This window comes from Serpula lacrymans, assembly GCF_000218685.1.
Source record: "Serpula lacrymans var. lacrymans S7.9 unplaced genomic scaffold SERLAscaffold_2, whole genome shotgun sequence".
NCBI lineage: Eukaryota > Fungi > Basidiomycota > Agaricomycetes > Boletales > Serpulaceae > Serpula > Serpula lacrymans.
In genome coordinates, this window is record NW_006763291.1 from 1,136,720 (window position 1) to 1,163,646 (window position 26,927).

At 43.9% G+C, this 26,927-nt stretch overlaps 6 protein-coding genes across 6 annotated transcripts; 2 read left to right on the forward strand and 4 right to left on the reverse strand.

Moving 5' to 3' along the window:
- Nucleotides 1–71: 71 nt before the first annotated feature.
- SERLADRAFT_412842 (uncharacterized protein) lies at nt 72–2,692 on the forward strand (the record flags this gene model as incomplete). The annotated part of the gene is made up of 7 exons (XM_007313446.1): nt 72–394; nt 461–1,016; nt 1,072–1,107; nt 1,168–1,302; nt 1,365–1,775; nt 1,849–2,198; nt 2,261–2,692. 6 exons carry the CDS (start codon nt 945–947, stop codon nt 2,292–2,294), a joined length of 1,038 nt encoding a protein of 345 aa, XP_007313508.1.
- Nucleotides 2,693–2,867: 175 nt separating this feature from the next.
- Nucleotides 2,868–3,462, reverse strand: SERLADRAFT_456813 (uncharacterized protein; the record flags this gene model as incomplete). The annotated part of the gene is made up of 3 exons (XM_007313447.1): nt 2,868–2,950; nt 3,025–3,322; nt 3,382–3,462. Coding segments are annotated over 3 exons (414 nt in total), but the record flags the coding sequence as incomplete, so codon positions are not given.
- A 1,398-nt stretch (nt 3,463–4,860) lies between these two features.
- On the reverse strand, nt 4,861–6,078 carry SERLADRAFT_412843 (uncharacterized protein; the record flags this gene model as incomplete). The annotated part of the gene is made up of 7 exons (XM_007313448.1): nt 4,861–5,155; nt 5,211–5,257; nt 5,288–5,465; nt 5,535–5,581; nt 5,696–5,760; nt 5,796–5,922; nt 6,038–6,078. 7 exons carry the CDS (start codon nt 6,076–6,078, stop codon nt 5,112–5,114), a joined length of 549 nt encoding a protein of 182 aa, XP_007313510.1.
- Nucleotides 6,079–10,448: 4,370 nt separating this feature from the next.
- SERLADRAFT_433275 (uncharacterized protein) lies at nt 10,449–11,242 on the reverse strand (the record flags this gene model as incomplete). Its single annotated transcript, XM_007313449.1, has 4 exons — nt 10,449–10,595; nt 10,660–10,833; nt 10,897–10,919; nt 10,975–11,242. The coding sequence occupies 4 exons, from the start codon at nt 11,240–11,242 to the stop codon at nt 10,449–10,451; spliced, it is 612 nt and encodes a 203-aa protein (XP_007313511.1).
- Nucleotides 11,243–12,288: 1,046 nt separating this feature from the next.
- On the forward strand, nt 12,289–15,175 carry SERLADRAFT_433276 (uncharacterized protein; the record flags this gene model as incomplete). Its single annotated transcript, XM_007313450.1, has 2 exons — nt 12,289–12,928; nt 14,883–15,175. 2 exons carry the CDS (start codon nt 12,289–12,291, stop codon nt 15,173–15,175), a joined length of 933 nt encoding a protein of 310 aa, XP_007313512.1.
- Nucleotides 15,176–19,921: 4,746 nt separating this feature from the next.
- On the reverse strand, nt 19,922–20,559 carry SERLADRAFT_405337 (uncharacterized protein; the record flags this gene model as incomplete). Its single annotated transcript, XM_007313451.1, has 3 exons — nt 19,922–19,944; nt 19,997–20,060; nt 20,197–20,559. 3 exons carry the CDS (start codon nt 20,557–20,559, stop codon nt 19,922–19,924), a joined length of 450 nt encoding a protein of 149 aa, XP_007313513.1.
- Between the last annotated feature and the right edge of the window lie 6,368 nt (nt 20,560–26,927).

Here is a 26,927-nt window from a genome sequence, read left to right on the forward strand (position 1 = left end):
CAGGTATCGCCCCGACGGCTGGAGGAGCGGTGTCGTTATGGTGGAAAGGTAAGTTTCAACCAGCAAACAGAGAACAACAGAAGGTAATCTTTACTCACTTTTCACAGGGCAATTCGCCAGCCTGTAACAAGAAAAAGAAAAGAAAAGAGCGTGGATAAGCCTTACTGTGCAATGAATAAATACACAGCTGGGATCCAGCTTTGCACGTTGCTCGGATGAAAGGCACAAATCAAACCAGCCTTTGGATGGCCGTGCTGCTCTTTCATCCTGCCGTTGTCCAGGCAATATGGTTAGGGTTTAGATCTCTCTCTTCGCTGCCCTTGCCGCTCTCAAAGCATATCACGGCCACCATCCACGTTTACGCACACCAGTATGCCCATACGGCGACCATATTGTGAGTGCACTTTGTCTCAGGTTCACTTCAGACAATTTGATGATCTTGCTGGTACGTTACTGGAAGAATATAACTGCCATCTTCACCGTCATTGACAATGACAATGCTGTTTGGCATTGCTGAACGCTGATAGCGCCAGCAACTGGGGATTCTGATCAAGGCCATTCATACGTTTAATCATAATTTAAATAAACTCAGGCCCGCGAGCATTGTCAAGTACTCGACAGCTTCAAGTTCTGATCATCGACGCAGATTGCGGAACACCGTTCGCTCCCTTTCGCATTTCATAGCGATATCTAGCGACTCCACCGTGACCACAGCGCTCTATATTCGGGCCGAAGCCAGTCTTTATCAGCCCTTCGTCATTCGCACACCTCAGATTCATGCTCTAATCTTAGCACCACATTTCTTCCTTGGATATTCCGCCATCGGTCACAAGGGCATGAGCGTCCTCAGGAACACTTATATATCCTGTCCTCATTGCTCTCCATCGTCGTTACCAGCATCTCTCGTAGTTATCAAAACCGTCTAGTTCATATATATATACACAATGTCGTCCAACTTGAAACCCGTCGAATACCGCCAACTGGGCAAGTCAGGTCTCCGCGTTTCGGTTCCTATCGTATGTCATGGCCTAACCAGTCTCTAAGCTGAATGTTCTAAAACCTTCTTTGTAGCTCGGTGCCATGAGTTTCGGAGATCCGAGATGGAGTGTGCGTTTTCATTTCCAAGTCGCATGTTGGTCTTCTCGGATATGAATGCATGCCTTGCAGCCATGGGTCCTTGACGAAGCCAGTTCTATCCCCATCATCAAAGCAGCCTGGGATCTTGGAATTAACACGATCGACACAGCGAACGTCTATTCTAACGGTTCCTCTGAGCGCATCGTAGCCAAATTCGTTAAAGAGGTATCTAGCTTTACTTCACGATATGGAAAATCCAGCTTTACTGAACCGCAACTATCTGCCAGTACAAAATTCCTCGTCATCAGATCGTCATTGCTTCAAAATGTAATGGCATAGTCGCATCTGATCCCAACCTCAGATCTAGTGTGGTACCAGGACTTGGTGACCAGCGTGAATACGTTAACCAGTTTGGCCTGTCTCGAGCGGCTATTTTCAATGCAGTCGATGCGTCTCTGGGCCGTCTCGAGACATCCTACATCGATCTCCTCCAGATTCACCGCTTTGACCCCAGCGTGCCTCCTGAGGAAATCATGAAAGCGCTCCACGATCTCGTGCAGAGCGGAAAAGTGCGCTACATCGGAGCTAGCTCCATGCGCTGCTGGCAATTCGCCCTCCTGAACGAGGTCGCGGAAAAGAATGGCTATACCAAGTTCGTGAGCATGCAGGATGAGTATTCGTTGCTCTATCGTGAAGAGGTGAGGGCCTTTTTTCTTTTCTTTCGCAACACAGCCTTCCTTTAGCTCTATTATTGACCTCTGTCTACCTCAGGAACGTGAAATGCTTGCGTACTGCAAATACAATGGTATTGGCGTCATCCCCTGGGCACCTCTTGCAGCAGGCGCTCTAGCCCGCCCCTTCGGCACTGAGACCACCCGTGTCGTTTCCGGAAAGGGCACCATTTTTGAAAGCAAGTATTCGGAAGCAGACAAAACTATCATCGAGCGTGTGGAAGCCATCTCTAAGACGAAGGGGTGGAAAATGAGTCAGGTAGCATTGGCATGGGCAAATTCAAAAGTCACCAGTCCGATAGTTGGTTTTAACTCTATTGCAAGATTGGAGGAAAGTATTATTCCTGGATATGAACTGACACCGGAGGAAGTGAAGTCACTCGAAGAACCGTATGTCCACTATGCCATTTTTGTGTCAAGGAGAGTTGCTCATCGCTGTGGTAACATTATAGGTATCAACCCAAACCCGTTCGGGGCCATGCTTAAAAAGTTATTACTATACATGCTTACGATACTGCAGCAAGACAGGTACACGGTGATTGAACGCAGTTGATATAATGACTATATGCTTGTGGCCGATCTCTTGGTAAAACCTTCAGCGAGTTACCCTTCCGAGTTGTTTTTGATCGGCTACAACAACGAACTATACTTTTCTAACTGAGAGATACGAGATTCCAGTGTTGCTCTCCACTTCTCAGCACGAGATCGGCAACCATCACAGACCCCCAGAAGATCTCCTGATGCTGCAATAATTTTAGAGAAATTCAAGACATTATCAGGGCGTGCTAAAAATTTCATTATGAAAGCATTGCAAAAGCTGTTCCAATGGTTGCAAGGTTTCTGCCAATTTGTCCCATCATAAAATTCTGGCTTCGGCAGACCTGTATCACCGCGAAAAATGTCCATGATGTTATTCCGATAAACCATCTGTCGTGCGGTCGGATTATATTTTGATCAATAATGCGTCAACAACAACTATGCTTACCCATGCTACAAAATATTCTGGACTCAAAATTTGCCGGCTTTCCCGTACCGTGATCGTATCATTAATGGATTTACGGGCGGCTATGTCGCATATATCGTGATAACCGTGCTGCGCTGCGAATTGTAACACTACCAAAGGAAAATCGTCTATGCGGCTCCTAAAGCAATGAATCATCATCATTCAACCTAAGCACCTCGTTCGTGAGCTTAACAATTGATACTACGAACTCACCACATATGCATTTTGCATACCTCGGTAGCAGAAAAGACCTCGTATTTCTCCACTGCATGTGCAAGAGAACTTAGGAGTGATGTATCAATTTTGGAAAGCTCTGGTTGTCGTTGCCGATACATATATTGAAAGAGGAGTTCCAAGACCTCAGAGCTCTCAGGAAGATTGACGATCTCATCTCTGGTGCTCATCTCCTCCCCTGGAAAGATACCAGAATGCAGGGCGAGGTTTTCTCGATGAACTTGAAAGTGAACACCGTCAGACGATCTGATAATGATATCAGAGTTAGGGGCTGAGACTGAAGACGCATTCAGCTCTATTGCAGCAGCTCTAGTGAGATATTATAAAAGTACTCACAGCGTTCAGATACTTTGTTCATATTATATTCCATGTCACTTGAGGTTAGGTGTGCGTGCTTAAATATTGGGAAACCAAGATGGGGCTACACATGCGGTTTCTCATAGTAATAAATAGTAATCCAAGGCATTATGTAATTAGCCCCTTTTCACCATTCGATACACCCCCTGGCTCCGAGTCATTGGCAGAGGGGCTAGCCTGGGCATGTTTGGAGAACAAGAACTGTTAGTATTACAGCAAGAAATAATATAAGGTGATTCGGAAATTGCGAGCGCAATTGATGTACATCAACAGTGTCTACAGCGAAGAGTTAAACTCAATCTTAGATATATGACTGGCTACTGACACCTCCCATCGCTCAAGTCGATTAATGCACCAGCTACATTCACTTAACTTGCTCCTCGACGACGCGACAAATTCATCAAAGCGCAAAACATTGTCAGGTTGTGCAATGAATTTCTTGATGAAGGTGGGATAAAACTCGTTCCAAAGTGCGCAAGACGGTAATCCCCCACGATGAAGGACTGGCGGCTCAGTAACATCTCGAAGAATGGACATGATTTTATCATGATAAACCATCTGTTGTTGTAGGGGGGGTAGCACGTTCGATAACTGGACGCATAGACAACAGGAAATTATACATACCCATGCCGCAAAAAGCTGCAAATTCAGTGTTTGCTGGCCTTGCTGCAGTGAACATCCGAGGGATTTTGGGGCAGCTACATCGCATACATCTTGATGGCCATGTCGTCCTGCGTACAGCAGAACCTTTATTGGACCTTCATCCATCCTGGCCCTGATAAAATATCACTTTAGTTTAAGCGATGCATACGATCTGGAGGATTTTTGTGTGACCCACGTCATATGTACTTTACATATTTCCTGAGCAGAATACACTTGATATTTCTCTGCCGTATTTGCAAGAGATCAGATCGTTTGGGAGCTATGATTAAGGAAAGGACTCAGATCTCGTAGAAGAGTCTTTGTATTCAAGTAAGTACCTATGACTAAAGAAAGGACTAAATCATAGTAAGCTAAGTATTCGAAAGGGGGAAAAAGGAAAGGGGTCTCACCTCAGATCTCGTAGAAGAGTCTGAGGTGGTACATGGTAACTAGGCCTCCTTTATAGGTAAGTGAGAGAACGGAATCAAAAAATTTCTGATGGTATATATTGGCGCACGGGCCACTCGTACTTACACGCCTTCCTTTCTAGGCGCTTCGTATCGGCTTGCTTCCTCTCTCGATATTCTCAATCCAACAAGAGAGTCCAAAAGTGAGAACTGGAGACCGGAGAGGCTTGGTTGTCATTGCGGATACATATATTGAAAAAGAAGCTCCAAGACCTCAGAGCTCTCAGGAAGATTGACGGGTCTCATCTCTAGTGCTCATCTCTTCCCAAATTTGGAAGCCACAACATCTGACTCGACTGCAAGAAGTTAAGAACTGAGAAGAGAACAAAAAATGCGGGGGAGGTTGCCAGTCAGATAGGTACATTTTCTAAATGTGGGTGTGAAGATAAGCTACAGGACGGTCCGAAAGAATTCCAAGAAATTTGACGCTAAGCAAACGGCCCATCTTCTGATATGTGTGATGTTATCTGCCGTCTCATCTAGACCGGACTACCAGGTCAGCTTCAGTGCGTCACCGCTTGGACGCCGTGCTGTATGTCGATATATTTAGATCTCTGCTAAAGCAGCTAGGTCAGACCTTCCGACGGCTATAATCACAATTCATGTAGGCTGTTGAGAAGGGCAGGAGGCCATATATTGATTGCCTACACGAACGTTCTGTTGTCAGCCTTGTAATACAATTACGAAAAGATTACTTACCTCCTCCCCTATTGTTCGACCCCCCCACAATGACTGAAGAATTGACACTAGATCCAGAACCCATGTGCACAACGCACCGGTCGAAGAAATTCTGGACCACACTGCCCAGTTCCTTACGTTGAGGTACGGGTATCGCTTGATAGGCTTGAGTAAAACCTTCGACTTGCTCTATGACTTGCTCTTCGCTTTGATCTCCCGCAGCGAATGCTGCCAAAGTGCTGTCATCACCGTTCCTTTCATCTTCTTCATCGTCTACTATGTACAAACATATGCAAGGGTTTAGTCCTTCGTAGTGAGATACTACTAGGGATATCAAACACTCACCATTCGGACTGATGTGGTCAATAGCAGTGAAAAAGGATGCCGTAGTACTGACCAATGATTGTTGGTCTTGTGAACAGAAGATCGTCATTAGTCGGCTGGACATAATGCTTGTACCAACTTGCAGTTGGACATAAATAAAGCTTATTACACTTGTCACTCACCTGCTATACTGAGGCATGCCCTTCGTGAAATGCTCCGTGAGGTGCCCTGCCATACAATGAGCAACCTTACGGACCAATTCAAACAGTTTCAGCCGCTCACTATGGCCGCTTCTAGCAGGTCAAAACTTTCTGTGACAAGTCTGAGATGGCGACGATACCGCTTGAGTAATTTTGGAGGGTTCCATGTCTTCTTCGCCTCTTCGTATCCACGCCTAGTGTGGTATAATCTAATTGATACAGAAATCCGATGAAGGGTGTATCAAGAACGTTGAAAAACACACCTACGCCTCGAAATTACTCGTGATCCTTTGGATCTCGTCGTCTATGTCCGCCTGCGCTCACCCAGATTTCCTGTTACATTCTGTAAGCAGTTCGAAGGTCATCTCTTGATATACCTTGCTCTTCTGCAAAGGAGAGCACCTTGCGACACGTGCAGGTAATGAGGCCAGCGATGCAAGTAGGTCCGGGCTGCTGGTGGTGATTGTATTTTCCATGAGTTGGAGGAGATATCACACAAATATGCTGGGGCTCGATAAAGGGGCAAAGGCTTTATCGTCGACTTGTTCTTGTTTTATTACACAGTGACAGCCTGAGGACACTAGCGATGGCACACTGATGTATACTGAAGAATAAATACCGATACTATATATATGAATTCATCAATAACGTCTCCAGGACCAATAGACTGGGAGCCTATATTACAGCTGAATTCAAATCGATCACCTTCAAGTTGCTTGCAAGGTCATATGCCAGGTCACTCAAGCCACAATTCTGTCAAATTTAACATACGCAAACAAAATATCGGAACGTTCCGTGCGTCTCAGTCTATTGGATCAGTATGTTTCTTTCTTTCCAACATCTGTGATTGGCTTCGGTACGCAGCTCCTATGCGAATGCGGGACAGCAAATCAATAAACACAATGTCTTCTGCAGCTCGAATGTATTTCGTCAGTTGTACAACAGTAGATACTTGACGCTAAAGGAAAGCACCATGCAGCGTGGTTTGCCCCATTATAGCTTGTGGTGTACAATTTGACAACTTTATACCATCAATGAAATGGGTTCGCAGCTAATTGCACCACACGTTCCTGTTCGGAGGAACCTTTCTTATGTTTGGCACTGCCTTAAGCTTGGCCTTCCTGTCATCTCGCTGTACTGTATTGTTAAAGCAATGAACCCATAGAACGTTTAAACTCACATGTTTGCTGTTATAGATATCGCGGATGGCAGTTTGAATCTCTTACTCTGTAGTATAAGTCAACATGGTGTTTTGCTACAAGGATGGAGCCAACAATATGCATGTGTTAGCCAAGCATTATGGATAACTATGCTAAATCTACCTGAAGGTATCCACCGACTTACTGTGAATCACCATGCAGTCAAATATATTGAAGGACACAAAGAGTCGTTCTACATCACTAAGTACAGTGCAAAAGAGGAGTAGGTGTTGTAACTGGTAAATGTGAATGTAATATGTGTCATGTTATGTAAGCAAGCAAGGTCAGAGTCAGCGGGGTAACCAACACAGGAAATAACAGATAGACGTATACAGTCAGCCACTTGAAGTGGTATACATCATGCCAGCCACAACCATTCACAACCATATGTGAAACCTGTAACAACCAAGAGTTAGTTACTCCGGCGCACACAGGAACACACTATAGAGAAGATGAAGAGGGAGTGGTTACCCCTTAAGACGCAGTGAGTTAGTTGGTATACAACAGGAGGACTCGCTGAGGAGTCTCCTGGATCTATTGGAGTTTATATACTACTACAGGGTTGTTTGTGCATGTGTACTATACAGTTGATAGAGACAGTGGCTGATGATGTCATGGGGCCTAGCCCACATGGTCAGCTCCACTGTGTGAGAGAGTTGTGTTCAAAATAAGAAGAAAGGCAACGCGGTGCGAGAAAGGGGAAGTGCCGCGTGGCACCATGTGTGAAAGCTATAGTACAAGGTTAAAGCGGAGAATAAAAGTAAAGGGAAAAGTCCAAAAATTGTGTTATCGTAACAAAACCTGACATAATCAAAGTGTGGTAAAATAGCCATATACATCATATAGTAAGCTATAACCATAACATGAGAAGGCATATAACGCACTGAGGAGACGGTTCGTGACAACCAAACATTTGTTGGAAGGTATTTTGCAGATAGGATGGTCTCTGGGAGCTATAAAGTAAACTTTTATATAGTATAGAGGTGCTGTATGTCAATATGGTTGATAATAGTGAAATTGAAGCAAGCCTTATGGTCTACTGGAACTGTTTCAGGAAGGATGGTTGGCCCACACCATCCTTGCATGGTTCCCATGAACTATGCACAGATATAGTTCATCAGTACCATAATGGATGTAGACCATATGGTATATTGGAACTTTTCCAGGTAGGATGGTTGCCACACACCATCCTGGTGTCATTTGCTATAGTTTCTATGTACCATGTATTGATATAGTTCATTAGTACCATTACGGATGTAGACCATATGGTCTATTGGAACTGTTCCAGGAAGGATGGTTGCCACACACCATCCTTGCATGGTTTCTATATACCATGTGGAGATATAGTTCACTGATACCATTGCGGATGTACATCATATGGTCTGTTGGAACTGTTCCAGGAAGGATGATCTTGCACAACCATCACGGAAGTATGCTAAATGTAGTGGTACTACTATGTCCATTTGAATGTGTATTTTGCTTTTTTTTTTTCCGCAAAATATTGTTATCTTGCCCCAGGAGAGCTATTCATCGGCAGTGCTAAGACTCACCTGCAACAGCTCAAAACCGACAACATCAGATCAGGACAAGACAACAACACCACAGATGAGGAGGAAGTAAACAGCGACAATGAGAGCAAAGAGGAACAAGAGGGGTCTGATGAGGATACATAGACAGTGTACTGAGTGTAGGAACATGTATACCTCATGCAAATGTGTCACAGCTAAGAAAGGGCTTTGAGGGGACAACAGGCCAACAGTTACAAAATTATATTAAGTGTTGATGGCAGAACATTTTTAATGACAGCGGCCAGCATAAGATACAGCATTTGAATACAGCAAAACACAAAGTATTTTTGGACAGCGGCCCTTTTCACAAAGGCATTAAAAGTGACAAGCTCGCAGTGAGTACCTTATGTTTGATGCTGTTGATGATGAGAACTGGTGTTAGAAAACCACACACAAAAACAAACTAACACACAATCCTCCCAGATTCCACGGAACTTGTTTATGGGCTTTGCCTCCTAGAACAGTCGGTGCTCTGGTTGTTTGTGGGGTGGTACATATAATGATCCTTCAAAGTCAAACCCAGAGATGTATGGGTGTGGGTTTTGAGGAGGAGGGATAGATGAATTATAGAAGATAGGGGCTTTTGAGATGAATATAGGATGAGCACTACCTTGCTAATCTTAGCACAAGGTAGGTTTGAGAATGACGAGATAACAAGATTTCCAGTGATAGCAGGCTCCTGACGCACAGATTGTAGTGCTCAGAAGGACTCTAATCGAAAGGGATGGCAATGACTTTCAAAAGTGATGAGTGACGATGACAGCAGTTAACAGTGGTAGCAGTGGGAAGTGTTGTGACCACACTGGATCACAAGTAGCACAGTAGTGAACTTGAGATTAAGAGAAGAAGTCTGGATTTGAGTTCTTGTTGTTATTTTACAAGGTAAAATACAGGGATTTATATAGTAAAAGAAAGGTAGGCTATGCACAGTATAGCTGTGCATAAAGAATGAGAAAGAACATGAAGGAAGGAATGTACACTGACAAATCCTGCGTAGGTAGTACAGGATAAAATTGTCAAAATAAGGAAAAGAAAGGGATAGAACAATGAATGCTGTGTAAGTAATGTTACAGGTTTGTACAGCCATAAAATAAAGTCCGATAGCAAAAAGAGAGCAAGAAAATCATGATGTCATAAGAATATGCAGTAAAAAAAGCAAGTCAAAAATATCATCAGTATCAACACAATTCCTTTGTTGTCAGTCAGGCATTCTAAAAAAATATGTGTCCATAAAAATGATTCAAAAATCAAGAATAATTGTGCTGCAAATGAATGTTCTGCTGAAAAAAAAGGAACTGGAGCCACTGGTCCACCACCTAGTCTAAATCCGACGGTTCCATGGCCTTACCAATGGTCTGGTTGTATTGGACCACCTGGTCAAATGCGGGAGGGATAGGAGTAGTTCCAACCCGGAACAGGTGTGTCCCAGGCAGCATATGATAAGTGTAGCTGTAGCAAAGACAATGGATGAAAGATAAATGTACCCAAGTGAATTGGACGGCAATGTACATGGGCAATGCAAGGGGATGAACCTTTTTCAACTCAAAAACTACCCACCCACATTCCAACCAGGTGAGACAAGCGACCAATAATTTAATAGTGGATGATGGAAGATTGACACCTGTCCATGCTACCAATCAACTTTGGTGCATGACAGCAGCAAGATGAGCATTTCAGAGTGTTGCACTCTTTGTGGTGTGATGTTCTTGATCATAATGTGGACATTGGGGATGCCGGCTTGCTGTGATGAACAGGCCTTCTTGGCTGGTATTTGGTCAAAGTTGAGGCAGTTGGGTGGAGAGAAGATTGTTGCTTGCCTTAGCGGCTACAAGTATTTTTGTAAGTGCATCCTTTTCTCATCAAAAGAACAGAGACTAACTTTTTTTTGGCCCATAGCATCATTTCTTGATAATTTAGGTGGAGATGATTATCACATCCATTTGTCCGCTCAAAAACACAGTGCCCATACTAGGCCTCACACTTGATAGCCTGTTCAAGCTGTTTGAAGACTTTTAATTGCCCATTAAACTTGGCACTTGGTACAGGGGGTACATCATCTTCACGGGTTTGTTTTTTCTTTGTTGTTGTCATGGTGGTAGGAGTCACTAGCGGGATCTTGAAGAATATTCAGTGAGCATTTGCTATCACATTGACAAACAGACTCACAAGGTTTTTTTACCTCCATAGTGACTGCTTGAGTTTGAGCATTCCATGCTTTGTTTGACAGTTGCTCCATCTCCATCTTAAAGTCCCAGCGGTTACTTATATGGGACTGCTTGCCTGTATCACCAGATATCTTGTACACTAGCTGTGCATCACCTTGGGGCCCATTGAGCATCTCAAATATGTGCCGCTGAAAATCAACCCAGAGCATATCAGTGGTGGTCTCAAACCCCCTCTTCATTTCACCACTCACAATGTCTGTCATGAAAACAAAGGCTTATATTTGGTAAGTTAGCATGTACTATAATAGATGAACAGTTGATGCACTTACCTCCAGGTTGAGGTTCAGCATTTGAGTGAACCTTCAATTGCAAACTTGTTGGGGGGTCCTCTGTTACTGATGATGGCCTATGAGGCTTGTGCCTCTGTGATGCTGGCTCAGTGATCACTGTGTATGATGGTTGGTGCGCAATAGGCATTATGGGCATCTGCAGATGCCCGGATGCCTGCATGCCTTGCATGCCTTGTTGAACCACCAGATGCATACCTGGATGGCCATACTGCATGGCAAAGGGATGATTTGGATATCTGATCGCCATTGTGGGATAGCCAGCATAGTCAGGAGGATCCTGAGGTAGTGGATACCCCCCCGGCAGGTGATGCATGTTCTGTGGATTATTGATGTAGTTGGGGTTGGCTGGTTGAGAGGCAATTAGTGTTACGATAACACATTTTCGGACCTTTCCTTTATTTTCATTCTCCATGTTAACCTTTTACTGTAGCTTTCACACTCCGTGCCATGCAGCACTTTCCCTTTTATTCAAACTCCTCTTTCTCGCATTGCACGGCCTTTCTCTTATTTTTAGATACTAGTATCTCACGCAGTGGAGCTGGTCACACGGGCTGCGCCCTGTGACATCATCAGCCACTGCCTTTAGCAACTGTACAGTACATATGTACAAACAAACCTGTAACAGTATATAAACCCCAATAGATCCAGGAGACTCCTCAGCGAGTCCTCCTGTTGTATACCAACAAACTCTTTGCAGCCTAAGGGATAACCACTCCCTCTTCACTACCTTTATAGTGTGTTCCTGTGTGCGCCAGAGTAACTAACTCTTGGTTGTTACATTAGGACTTGCTCTTCTACTCTCTTACACGTTGTGCAAAAAGTCCCACTGGGCACCCGGACTCCAGGGTGAAGGAGATTTGGTTATTGTTTGGGAATATCCCGCATAGCAGATAGGTGCACTCCTTGCGACGGCCTTGTAGTGCTTTGGGAGAAGAGACAATACCGACGATACGCGACCCCCAGCGTCAAGGGGAGTACTATAGCTCAGCAGTCAGTGTGGAACCGCTGTTGATTAGAATTTACATACAAAACTTCATTTCTCTTTCCTCTGACCAGGCCGGGAACTTGCCTCTGCCAGTCTGGAGAAGGGCTGACAGCTTAACAAGCGGGCCACCCCCTGACAACCATTCAGACCAGGGTTTCATACTATAACTTTACATACAATTTCAAATACTATAGTGTGGGTAGTCGGAGATTGAGATCCGATACTCAGCTGGGAAGAGGTAGATCCACAGATAGCAAGCGGGCACCCCCAGTTACATTTTTTCTACCTTACGAAGAGAACAAGTCAACATGTCGTCGCAAAACCAACCCGATGTCAACACTCTGTTGCACAACATGCATGCACAGATTTTGGTGTTGACCACACAACTCGCCGAGCTACAGGCAGCCCCTCCTGCAGCAGCACCCTCGGTAGAGAAAAAGTTTAACAAGAAAGTCGAAATCATCGCTGACCCCGGCGCTTTCAAAGGAGACCGGGCTCGATTTGCCGAATGGTGGACCAAGCTCCAAATTTGGATAAAGGTGAACTGGGATGCGTTCGCCAATGACTTTGAGGTAGCAACTGTGGTGCTATCTCAACTAAAGGGACCTGTGGCAGGTCAATACGCCCAAGTTAGATTACAGGAGTGCTACACCGCGGGTGTGTGGCCTGCCTGGGATGATCTCAAAGTAGAGATTGAAAAATATCTTAAACCACAGGCTGAGCGTGACTGGGCTCGCCAACAAATCCATTCCTTCAAACAAGGAAACATAAGGACAGACGACTACGTAACCCGGTTCCTGGCCCTCTCCATCCAAGGGGGTTTAGGTAACGAACATGCAATAGAGTTGCTGGAACGCAATGTGAACCCCCACATTGCAGAACAACTCTACCTGCAGGATATGAGGCAGGATAAACTCTCAGACACGGCAGAAGAAATTCGTAAAATCGGTAGGGCTATAGAGCTCTACAAAATGCACCGGTGTCGATGATGAGAACTGTTGTTAGAAAACCACACACAAAAACAAACTAACACACAATCCTCCCAGATTCCACGGAACTTGTTTATGGGCTTTGCCTCCTAGAACAGTGGGTGCTCTGGTTGTTCGTGGGGTGGTATATATGGGGATCCTTCAAAGTAAAACCCAGAGGTGTATGAGTGTGGGTTTTGAGGAGGAGGGATAGTTGAATTTATAGAAGGATAGGGGCTTTGTGACGAGTATAGACGAGCACTACCTTGCTAATTGTAGCACAAGGTAGGTTTGAGAACAACAATATAACGAGGTTCCCAGTGATAGCAGGCTCCTGACGCACAAACTGTAGTGCTCAGAAGGACTCTAATCGAAGGGGATGACAATCACTTTTAAAAAGTGACGAGTGACGATGACAGCAGTTAACAGTGGTAGAAGTGGGAAGTGTTGTGACCACACTGGATCACAAGTAGCACAGTAGTGAATTTGAGATTAGAGAAGAAGTCTGGAATCGAGTTCTTGTTCCTTTTTTACAAGGTAAAATACAGGGGTTTATATAGTAAAAGAGAAGTAGGCTATGCACAGTATAGCTGTGCAAAAAGAATGAGAAAGAATATGAAGGAAGGAATGTACGCTGACGAATCCTGCGTAGGTAGTACAGGATAAGATTGTCAAAAAAAGAAAAGAAAGGGATAGAACAATAAATGCTGTGAGTAATGTCACAGGTTTGTACAGCCATAAAGTAAAGTCCAATAGCAAAAAGAGAGCAGGAAGATCATGATGTCATGGGAAGATGCAGTAAAAAAAGGGCAAGGCAAAACACTATCAGTATCAACACAGTTCCTTTATTGTCAGTCAGGCATTCTAAAAAAATATGTGTCCATAAAAATGATTCAAAAATCAAAAATAATCGCACTGTAAATGAATGTTCTGCTGAAAAAAAAGAAACTGGAGCCACCGGTCCACCACCTAGTCCAAATCCGACAGTTCCATGGCCTTACCAATGGACTGGTTGTGTTGGACCACCTGATCAAACAAGGGAGGGAGAGGAGTAGTTCCAATTTGGAACAAGTGAGTCCCAGGCAGCGTGTGGTAGGTGTAGCTGTAGCGAAGACGATGGACAAATGATAAGTGTACCCAAGTGAATGGGACAGCGATGAACATGGGCGACGCAAGGGGATGAACCTTCTCCAGCTCAAAAACTACCCACCCACGCTCCAACCAGGCAAGACGAGCAACCGATGTTTTGATAGTATATGATGGCAGATCGACGTCATGAAGATGGACCTGTTGCCCTATTTGGACCGGCCGCCGGGGCTTTGCTGATATCAGCAGTGGCACGTGGTAGTCAACGGATCGGCGATGGAAGCGGATAGGAAGTGGTGACATCAGAAATGGTGGGGGTGCAAATAAGATGAGGAGGAGGAGGGTGGAGGTGACAAACAAGTGGATTAGAATGGGGATCCAGAAACGACCGTCAGGTGAGAATAAAAAGGAGAGGAAGGGGCCCATGGTGGGGCTAGGCAAAAGAAGGGGAGTAAGGGAAACGACAAAAGCGAGGGCGCAATGCAATGTGTAGCCAGTGGCGACGCGAAAATTTGCCGAAATGCCGAAACGCGGAAAGTACCGGATGGAAAAGCAAAGGTGAGCGTGACTGGATTGCCTAATAGAGGTGGTGCTGATCAGCCACAAGTTCAAAAGGGCAATATTAATTACTATTCCATGTGGCACTGTGCCTGTGTGGCGCAAAGGCGAGTCTTTTTGAATATTCGCTTCGTTATTGACACCTTTGTCCATGCTACCAATCAACTTTGGTGCATGACACCGGGGTGGCGGGACCACCACCAAAAACAACTATTTCCAGAGGAGCCCTGGGTCATCAAACCAAATTAAACAACATTCTCACGTGTTCAAGCCGTATGGGCTGCAACCAGGGCAGGGAGCCCCTATGGATATTGGCGCGGTCCAGGGCAGACAGATGCACAGATTGAAAGGGAACTGCTACAATTGTGGCCAAGAGGGACATATGTCCCGAGACTGTAGAAACAGGGCGCAGGCCGCTCAACCAAAAAATAATCAAAGGCGCCAGGCGCGCCAATTAGAAGCAGAAAAACTGGATGATTGGCTTAATTCTTTAGCCGGTTGTTCTTACGACAAAATCTGGGCTTTCTTCTATGATCAACAGGCTGCTGAGATGAAGGCCCAGGGAAAAGAATTCGGAGCGTAGGTCACTTGGGTGCCGTCGCTCCCCGTTACGATGAAGTAAACCACAACAAGGTGGCCCCTGATCCGGGGTGTTGCACGAGCAATAATGGAAAGAAGGGGGTGGCTCCCCAATTTATAAATAGATTTCTTAGTTTACTATCTGAAGTATGTACTTGTATGCGCAGCTGTGACTGTGGATTCGCCTTGGACCCTCCGGCTAATATAGCTGCTTTGAGCGCCGACACCGTGGGTCAAGACAATGAAAGAGTTAACACTGACAATACTTACAATACCACCGCTGTACCAGCGTCTCCTTTGGAGTGTGGCCCAGGCGAGACAAACACTAGGGTGCTTAATTCTGGTAAAAATAAAAATAAAAAAATAGAAAATCCTGAAGTAGAAAAACATGTATCTTTCGATGATTCTTCTTCTTCTTCGGAGCCACTTTCCACAGAAATCCCAAGGCATGTGTTGATGCGCATGTATTTATTCCAAAAGGAGATCTGTTTAGACGTTGGCACGGAAAACCTTGCCCGGGGCATAGTACACCCAACCAGCGCATTGCTTGATTCAGGCGCTAACAGCATCTTCATAGATCAGGTCTGGGCGGAGCAAATTGGACTCCCCCTTGTAAAATTAGATATATCTATTCCCGTCTATAACATTGACAGTACACTTAACACGGGTGGCTGTATTACACACAAATGTTCTTTTGTTGTCAAGTACCAAGGACACAGAGAACGAGTCACCGCTGAAGCTACCCAACTAGGGAAGATTAATTTAATCTTGGGCTGGACCTGGTTATTTAAACACAATCCTGAGATTGACTGGCAGACAGGGGTTGTCACATTGTCACATTGCCCTCAGGAGTGTGTGAACTTGGGTAAAGCAAATCACGTCCGTCACAATGAGCGTCTTGAGAAGATAAACACTGGTCACGTTTATGAGCTCAGATCTTTAGAAATGATCGACAATGACAATGATGAGGTAAAACCTGAGGAAGAGATTAAGAGGCTGGTACCTCCCGAGTACCATGACTTCTGGAAAGTATTTTCAAAACATAAATCAGAGCGCTTCCCAGAAGCTAAGCCTTGGGACCATGCTATAGATTTGAAAGACACCTTCAAACCAAGAAAAGGACACATGATACCACTCTCTGCCCCGAAAAGAGATGAGGTATCAAGTTTCATAGATGAACAGCTTAGGAAGGGTTATATCAGACCTTCCAAAAGCCCTATGACGTCCCCGGTGTTCTTCATCCCTAAAAAGGATGGTAAAAAGCGCATGATTATGGACTGTCGTTACGTGAATGAGCACACGGTTAAAAATGCATATCCGCTGCCTTTGATCAGTCAGCTAGTAGACAAGTTGGCTGGCGCCAAAATCTTGACAAAGATGGATCTCAGATGGGGATACAATAATGTACGAATCAAAGAAGAAGATGCTTGGAAGGCCGTGTTCACATGCCACCGAGGATCCTTTGAACCCCTCATTATGTTCTTTGGGTTGACCAATTCACCGGCAACCTTTCAGAGCATGATAAACGAGATCTTTGCAGATATGAAGAACTGTGTTATCATTTACATTGACAATTTACCAATATTTACGAAGTCGGACATTGAGGCTGAGCATGACAGGATCGTGCAAGAAGTCCTTCGATGCTTACAGGATTGGGACCTATTCGTCAAGCCCGAAAATGTAATTTTAAAGTGAAGGAAGTAGACTTCCTCTGTATGATAATAGGCTAGAACGGAATCAGGATGGATCCTGAGAAAGTTCAAGCTATATTGGACTGGCCTGAACCTACTCGCGTCAAAGGAGTTAGGGCCTTCCTTGGCTTAGGCAACTTTTACTGAAGATTTGTTGAAAACTTCGCAAACATAACAAGACCGTTGAACAATCTCACTAAAAAGGACATTGTTTGGCATTGGGGCGCCAAAGAACAAGAAGCTTTTGATAAGCTTAAACAGGTGTTTACGACAGTGCCCATTTTAGCATTTCCCGAATTAGACGAAGAGTTCCGGCTAGAAACCGACTCTTCTGATTTTGCTACTGGGGCTGTTCTGTCAATTAAATGCCCTGACAATCTTTGGAGGTCTTGTGCCTATTTATCGCATAGTTTGTTGCCTACAGAGCGCAACTATCAGATTTACAATAAGGAGATGCTGGCCATCATTAGAGCTTTAAAGCACTGGCGGCACTACTTAGAAGGTGCTAGGCACCAATTTGAAGTTTGGACCGATCATAAGAATCTGGAGTACTTTATGACGGCCCGAGACCTGAACCAAAGACAGGCCCACTACGCGGTGTACTTGTCAAGGTTTAATTATAAATTAATTCATAAGCCTGGAAGCTCTATGGGGAAAGCAGACACTTTGTCCAGAAGAGAAGATCATGCCAACGGCATCGAAGATGACAACAAAGGTGTTACCCTGATAGACCAATCAAGGGTTGCCAATGTTAGAATTGGGCAGGATTCTGATCTTCTGGAAGTCTTCAGGAAAGACATCTCCTCTGAAGAGAAAGCACACCTTGACAGCAATGAAAACTATTTATGGGAAGACGAGCTCTTCCATTTTAAAAATAAAATTTATGTGCCTGAGTCCGCAAGGATCAAGGCAATAGATAGACATCATGACACTCCAGTGGCTGGGCACCCTGGGTGGCAACGAACAATGGAGTTGGTCTCCAGAAACTATATGTGGCCTGGCATGGTCAAAGACGTACAGGAATATGTAAAATCCTGTCTAAGATGTGCCATAGCTAAGAATTCTCACCAACCGCCGGCCAGTAAACTTATGCCAAATCCGATACCAGCTGGTCCCTGGCAGGATATATCGGTTGATTTTACAACGGATATGCCGGAGTCAAATGGGTATGATTCGGTAATGGTGGTAGTAGATCGCTTCTCCAAAGAAGTGGTGTTCATACCCACCAACAAAACCATTACAGCTGCTGGTACGGCAGACCTATTTAAAGATTTTGTATGGTCTACCCACGGGTTACCAGAAACGGTTATCTCTGATAGGGGACCACAATTTGCTAGCGAATTCACGAAAGAATTATGCCAGATGCTGGGCATCAAACCTAAGTTATCCACGGTGTTCCATCCACAGACCGATGGACAAACGGAGAGACTCAACTAGGAGTTGAAACAATATCTCCGGATATTTATTAATGACAGACAGAGGGATTGGGCCAAGTGGCTAAAGATAGCCCAGTTCTCTTATAATATTCAACAGTCATCGGCTACAGGAAAGGCACCATTCAAGGTTACGAGATCATACCTTCCTAGAATGGGTGTAAAACCTGGCAAAAGCAAGAACGAGGCTGCTGGGAACATGGCCAAGGACATGCAATCCGTCTTAGATAAAATGTGCAAGGCGCTATTCCAAACTGCAGAGCAGATGAAAAACAGGGCAGAACGTAGACGCTCTAAAGCCCCTGACTACAAGGTCGGCGACCTGGTCTGGTTAGATACCGACCACTTAAAATTGAAGGACCGGCAGTCTGAAAAATTGACCAAAAAATGGATTGGCCCTTATCGGATTAAGGAAGTCAAACCCAATGCAGTGGAGCTGGGGCTCCCAAAACAAATGAGGGTAGTACCCACGGTAAATATTAGCCGTGTGAAACCATACAAAGGGCCGCTGCCGGGACAGCACGTAGACCGGCCCGGACCAGTTGTAGTCACCCAGGAAGGTGAAGAAGAGTTCGAAGTCGAACGAGTGGTGGATGCACGCTTGAAGCATGGAAAATTAGAGTTCCTAGTCCTGTGGAAGGGCTATGGAGACAAGGACTGAATGTGGGAACCAAAAGCCCATCTGGACAATTCCCGCAACACTGTTTGTGGATTTTATTCCAAGAATCTCTCGGCTCCTAGGAAGCTTAGAGGCATGGATTCGAAACTTTTTAATTCTCTTTTTCAACCTATGCCCAAAAATTTAACTACCACCTCTGGTATTTGGTCGAGCCTGGAAGTCGAGCCTTAGAAGGGGGGTAGTGTTATGATAACACAATTTTCGGACCTTTCCTTCATTTTCATTCTCCGCTTCAACCTTGTATACTTTAGCTTTCACACATGGTGCCACGTGGCACTTCCCCTTTTGTTCAAACTCCTCTTTCTCACGCCGCATTGCTTTCTTCTTATTTTTAGATACAACTCTCTCACATAGTGGAGCTGGTCACACAGGCTGCGCCCTGTGACATCATCAGCCACTGCCTTTAGCAACTGTATAGTACATACATAGAAACAAACCTGTAACAGTATATAAACCCCAATAGATCCAGGAGACTCCTCAGCGAGTCCTCCTGTTGTATACCAACAAACTCTTTGCAGCCTAAGGGGTAACCACTCCCTCTTCACTACCTTTATAGTGTGTTCCTGTGTGCGCCAGAGTAACTAACTCTTGGTTGTTACAATTAGGGTGAGTGTTTATGTTTTTTTACCACTTCTTGCACTTATATATCCAAGTCCATAGGTTAATTGGCAATATGGAATTCATGTCAAACAATATTTTGTCCATTTACTTTTTTTTTTCTTGCTATACAAGTACTAGTCTTGCACTTGGCTTTCATGAGCTCTTGCACTCTCAGCCACAGCTAACCATAGTTTAGTCTTTTTTTAAAGCCCAATCCAATATTAAAGCTCAGTTAAAGGTCAGTCAATCTCCTATTTGTGTGCTTTTTTGAATTTACAGCCTATCAATATGAATTTAGCTGTAGTCTTTTATTAAGATTTAGTCTAATATTCTCACTCAGTTGAACGTCAGTTGAACACCCATGTCTGTACTATTGTTGGACAATAGGTGCAATTGGTTCAGGGAGAAGTTGAATAACTCACCTGTCATTGAGCTTGAGACTGTCGGAACTTGAATAGTAGATATAATTTTTAGTTTTCTAGCTGCCTATGTAGAAAAATAAACAAGAACTTGAAGCATTAGAGCAGTGGAATGAAACCAAAAAGACAACCATCCAGATAGAAATAGTGGCAAGGTTGTCTGGGGTCAGGATATCTGGTTCAAACCAATCTAACATCATTACCTTAAGGAAAGAGATAGCGTAGTTGATTTTCGCTCGGTCAGTTTGGAATGTGCCTGGATGGTTATTGAAGTCCAGCTGGCACTGCACAATGAAGGAGCGGAGCTTCCTGGGATTGGAGCCATCAAAGGTGTCTGGCTCTCTAATCTTGGTGCATGCGGAAGTGCTGTTGGGGCTATGTCTGGACAATCTGGCAAGCAAGGTAATTGCCTGGGCCAGAGTGAGGTCTTCAGCATCCTCATTCTCTGGCTCCATGCGGGGTAGTTCCGCAAGAGCAGTATTGGGGAATGTGGAGCATGGATTGGTGTGCAAGGTGAGTTGGGAGGGATTGGGGAACCCCTGGGGGTACAAGGAGAGGTTGGGCATTCTGGGGCCATGGAGATTGATCGCACCTCTAGGGGTCAACCAGCAGAAAAGCTGAGGAAATTGGTGTTGCCCTAAGAGATATTATGTACATGTTAGACCATGGAAGATACGGAGGGTCCAGGAAGTGTCAGTTTGAATATACTGTCAGAACCGTGACCTTTTGGAGTGCCAGAGTTATAGAGTACAGAGATGGAGTAGGGGTGGCAACAGAGTACGAGATTGGGAGTTGGCTTAGTTTGTGCATTAGGCCCTTCTGCGAACCTTGGTCTGTAACTCATTAAAATGAACGGATGAGAGTAGAGGATGAAAAGGGAGAGTAAAGATCCTTCAGAGAAGGACCAGAAAGACTTAGAAAGGGACTTGTAAAAAGGTGAGGGAATCTAGTTAATATTCAAACTGCAGGAACAGAGTACAGGAGCTACAACTTATATACTGTTGGAGGAGTGGGAGTTCGTAAGGAGTAAGGAGTAAGGAGTAAGGAGTAATATAGGTACGGAGTTCCATGTGGACAATTATCTAGCAAAAGAGAAACATATGTGCAAGGAGTGTATCATAGGGTCTAGACTACAGAGTCCATGAGGAGTACGAGAATGTGCGTAGGAAAGCATATGGCGGACTAGAAGTCTGGTGCAGGAGTTTTAGAGCGGATGCCCAGAGTACCATGTGGAAATAGGGCATAGAGTTATGCCATTTTGGAATGGTTCTGCAATTTCTGGTCACACTGGGTCACAGCGGCACTCACAGACCAAATCAGGCGGAGCTTATCAGTCAAATTCTGCCAGATAATACCAAGTCCTGATGCTGGTGGTACGTGCTGTTACAATTGACATACTAGCACCTACTTACGCTTCACTTTTTTGTACTTTTACTTTTACTTTTTCCAAGTCACATGACCAGTCATGTGACCATTTACTTTACTCTACATTTTCAACTTTTCATAGTCACATGACCAGTCATGTGACTCATCACCTGACCAATGTCTAGACTCATCATGTGATTGGTCACATGCTAAATATCGGACTTTAAACCTTACTTACAACTGTATAGTACATATATACAAACAAACCTGTAGTAGTATATATACCCCAATAGATCATGGGGAAGGACTCAGCGAGTCCTCCTGTTGTCTAGCACAACAAACCCGTTGAAACCTGAGGGGTGATCCCTCCTTCTCTCTTCTCTTTTGCTTGTCCAAGTTGTGCGCCAGAGTAAGAAACTCTTGGTCGTTACATGTGCTATACGTACTGGAGCAGAGCTAGCGGTCCTTGATTGATTATCTTGGTGTGTGATTACCTGTTTTAGTCACCTAGTCACAACTTCATCATTGTTTTTGTTTCTCCAGACGCTTTGGGGCCCCAATCAGCTCAGTAAGTATCTGGCATTGTAGGGGTCTAGCTATAGACATTTTCTAGGATATTGCAATATTTCCAGCACAAGATCTGGTCAAATCCGGCCATCCCTCCCTCAAAATTCACACTTCTGGAGTTCTAGAGCGTAGTGTCAGATCTGTCATTGTTGCTACAGATAAGCTATTCACTAAATTCTTTCACAGTTATATTCTCTATACTTTATTCTACATCTGACAATTTTCTAGCTACCTGTACAATGATTGTTGAGCCTCTGGAGGCCCAAGTGCATATCTCTTACTGGTTGCATCCGGTGTCCAATGATAGTAATTGTCAAAATTTCTGGCCTATGATCTGAATTTAGCTGTGGAAGGAAAACACTGGGAGCTACAGTGTAGGACTGGTATAACAACTGAGTTGCGCTACTGGAAGAAACCAGGCAACTCAACGTCAATCTCTAGCAAGTAGTTGAACAGGTGTATAAAGACGAAATCAAAAGCTAAGGTATGTACATCGTTGAGTGTCTACTTATATATGTAAGAACTCATGTCAGCCATGAGGCGCTGACTGATAGACATGAGGATGTATCGTGTTTAGCTTGGTAAGATGATTTGTAAGTGATCATGTGACTTAGGGTCACATGATGAGATAAGAAGATAAGATAAGGAAGGCTACGTGATAAGATAAGGAGAAATGAGTGTTTCTACGTCAGAGTTTGAGATGAAAGGTGAAATTTTAGGTGTAGGAGAAGAGGATCGTGACATTACCCCCCCTTTAGGACTTTCGTCCCGAAAGGTTGGTTCAAGTTTGCCATTTTCCCAGTTAAATATCCTATGTTTATGGGAAAATTCTGTGAGGTTTTCGAACAGTTGATAATGAAGTAAGAAATTGATTTGGCGTGGAGCAGATGGGAAATGATCATGGAAGTCTTTGACTAGTTCTGGCGAATTTTTGACATTTCGCTCAGGTTCCCATGTTCGTTCTTCTTTTCCATATCCTTTCCAATGTACCAGATATTCTAACTTGCCACGTTTCAATCGTGAGTCAAGTATTCGTTCTACTTCGTATTCTCTTTGTCCGTCAACTTCAGCGGGGGGTGGAGGTTTTGGTTTCTTTTGACCAGGAAAGGTTGGTTCTTTATAGGGGTGGAGGATTTTTTCGTTGAATACTGGATATACGTTTTTCCATTTTCCGGGTAGTTTTAATTTGTAAGCGGCCGGTCCGGTTTTCTTTTCGACTACAAATGGTCCGTGTCGTTTATCATCCAGTTTCTTTGATGGTCGATCAGTTGTGATGTGTTCGGCTTCTACATAAACCTTGTCTCCTGGTTCATATTCAAGACTTTCCTTTTTTGTTTTGTCATATGATCTCTTCATAATCTCGGCTGCCTTTGCCAGAGATTTTTCTGCTTCTTCCCTCGTTTCTTTCATTCTTTCTACAAACTCTTCCGCACTCTCACTCTTTACTCCTTTCCTAATTCCTTCTACTATTTTTGGGTGTTGCCCATTGTTTAAATAAAAAGGACTGAAGCCGGTAGCTGAATGTTCTTTATTGTTATAGGAGAATTCTGCTAATGGTAACCAGTCTGCCCAATCGTCTTGTTTATGGTTAACAAAGATTCGGAGATATTGTTCTATCTCTTGATTAATCCTCTCTGTTTGACCATCGGTTTGTGGGTGATAAGCAGTTGATGGGTTTCCCTTTATACCTAGCATTGTGTAGAGATCCTTCATAAAATTAGAGACAAATTGGACTCCTCGATCTGAGATGATTTTATCGGGTAATCCATGAAGTTTAAATATATTGTCTCTGAATAGTCTCGCTACTCCTTCTGAGTTCAACTCAGCATGTGTTGGCATAATCCTGATCATTTTTGAAAAGCGATCAACAACTACCATGATAGTGTTGTAACCCTTTGATTCTGGTAATGGTCCTATGAGATCCGTTGATATGATTTGCCAGGGGCGGCTTGGAATCTCATTCGGATGTAACGGTGCGGCCTTTTTTTGATGATCTGTTTTTGTTCTTTGACAGGTTTCGCATCCGGTTACGTATTCTTGGACGTCTTTGTCCATATATGGCCACCAGTACCATCGGGTAATCAATTCCTTTGTTTTATACCGGCCTGGGTGGCCAGCTATTGGGGAATCGTGATTGTCTCTTATGATCGTTTCTCTGAGTTTTCGGTCTTTTGGGACATACATGCGACCTTTGAAGTAGATGAGTCCTTCATCGGTCCACCAGCCGTCTTGGCGGTTGTCTATTTTGTCCTTGACCTTTTGAACGAGTTCGTCAACGTTTTTCATCCTTTTATGAATCCATCTTGTGATCTCTATATTTTTGGCATCGTCAATTGCTATCTGTTGCCTTTTTTCGTGTGATAGAGTCATATTAATGGAGAATAGTTCTGGTTTCAATAAGGTAACGTTTTCGTTATCATTCTTTCCCTCGTCGTGGTCTGATCGTCTGGATAATAGATCGGCTTTGATGTGAGTAGCGCCTGGCTTGTGATGTAATGTGAAATGATAATTGGCCAGTTCGCTAACCCATCTTGCCTGTCGTCTATTGAGCTTCTGAGGTTGTTTAAAATATGTTAGGTTCTGATGATCAGTCCAGATCTCGAACTCTTTCGCGGCGTCCATTAGATAATGGCGCCATTCCTCTAAAGCCGTCATAATGGCCAATAGTTCTTTATCATATATCTCGTAGTTTCTTTCAGTTGGATTGAGAGATTTAGATAGATAAGCTATTGGTTTCCAGACTTCATTCTGTTCTTGAGAGAGTACTGCTCCTAGAGCATAGTCGCTACTATCCGCTTCTACTCGGTATTGACCGTCATTGGTCGGGAGTGCTAATACGGGGGTTGTGCTTATCCTTCTTTTTATCTCTTCGAAGGCTTCTTTTTGTTCTTTTCCCCATATAAACTCTTCTTTACCGGTCAGTTTAGTAAGTGGTTTCGCTATTGATCCGAATCCTTTGATAAACCTTCTATAGAAGTTAACGAATCCTAAAAAGGCTTGCACATGTTTCTTTGTTTTGCATTCTGGCCAGTCTAGGATTCCCTTCACCTTAATCGGGTCCATGCGGATTTCGTTTTCCAAGATGATTAATCCCAGATATTCTGTTTCTGTTTCTTCGAAATCGCATTTTTCCGGTTTTAGGTATAGATGGTGTTTTCGTAAGATCTGAAGTACACGTCGCGTCATTGCTCGGTGTTCCTCTATCGTCTTTGTGAAGATCATAATATCGTCCAGATAGATCACTACTTTTCCTTCATCAATTAGGTCTTTGAATATAGAATTCATCATAGTTTGGAATGTAGCTGGTGAATTTGTTAATCCAAAGAACATTACTAACGGTTCGAACAAGCCGCGATTGGTTCTAAATGCAGCCTTGTGTTCGTCTCCTTCTTTGATCCGAATGTTATTATATCCCCATCTTATGTCAAGTTTTGTAAAATACTTGGCGCCTCTGAGCTTGTCTACAAGTTCATTAATCAGAGGTAATGGATATCGGTTTTTGATGGTGATTTCATTTAATTTTCGGTAATCTTGTACAGGTCGGAGTTTGCCGTCTTTCTTTTTGATGAAGAAGAATGGTGAAGCAATCGGAGATTTACTAGGTCTGATGCGTCCTGAGTCTAAGTTCTCTTTTAGGAATGCATCTAACTGTTCTTGTTCTCCTAGTGCTAATGGATAAACCTTACAGTCTATCGTGTGATCGCCTGGTATTAGTTCGATTGCATGGTCCCATTGTCTTCTCTCAGGGAGGGCGTCAAATTCTTTTTTGTCAAAGACATCTTTGAATTCATGAAGGTATTTTGGTACAATGCCTTCGAATCCACCTGTTTTCTGGTCTTTTCCTGCTGCTTCGGCAAGCTGTTGTGCAGTCGTGCCATGAGCGCGGATGTGGTACATGACGTCAGGAATGGATGTGTCTTCAACGTTTAAGAAATTGAATTGGATAATTCTATCCCCCTCTTCAAGATTGACCTCAGGGCAATATGTTTCTAGATCTTCTTCGGGATCAAAGAATCTTACCATCATGTTGCAGTCTGATGGACATCTATTGAAGTTTAATTTTGACATGTTCCAGTCTATCGTGGGATTGTGTTTCTTTAACCATTCATGGCCTAGGAACATCCTGCCAGTTCCAAGATTGGTAATGGCTAGCTGGAGTCTTTCGGCGTGGTCGTTAATCTCCACCAATATTTCTACGAATTCTTTAATACTGCCGTCTCGGTTTAGAGTGCCGTCAGCATTGTAGACTGGAATTGGTCTAGGGATTCTATGCCTTTCATATCCCTGTTCTTCAACAAATTTGTTATCTATGCAACTTCCGGTACAGCCACTGTCTAGTAATGCCTCAATCGTCGTTGATTGATGAGATGCAAGGTTTGTCAGTCTGCAGGTGATGTTCATCTGGTTTCCCTGAGTGCCTCTAATGAATTGCTTAGGCTTCTTCAGTTCTTCCAGTGCTAATACCGTTTCGTGAATTGGTAAAGCATTCAGTTCTTTTATCAAGTCTGCATTGACTTCCAATCCTCTTTTTCTGTGGGTCCAACTACTGAGAATACCAATAGATCTTTCTTCCTTTTGGTCTCGTAGTCTTTCCGCTATCCAGGCAGCTGTCCATGGTGTTTTTTGATTCTTTTTATCTAGGTTTTTATTAGAGGTGTTCCTGACCTCTTTGGAGCTGGTCGAAGCATCAGTTTCGGTTACGCTACCCAATTGAGTCGTAACATTCTGTGCTTCAGTTGTCTCCTTCGTAGTTGCTGCGCTTTTCGTGGCCCTTTCCCCTTTAGGTACCTCGTGCGCCGCATCCTGTGCTGCGCTTTTCTCTTTCGAGTGCGCCGCTTCTTTTTTGGGAATCTTTTCAACCCGTTTCCCTTTCAGGTTCTCCTCTTTTATAGATTGTTCCTTTCGTTTCAGATCTTGTGCATCTTTGAATAAAGCAATATCATTTTCATCGTTACTGGTACATGTGGCATCAAGATTTTCAACAGGTAGGAGAGTATATCTA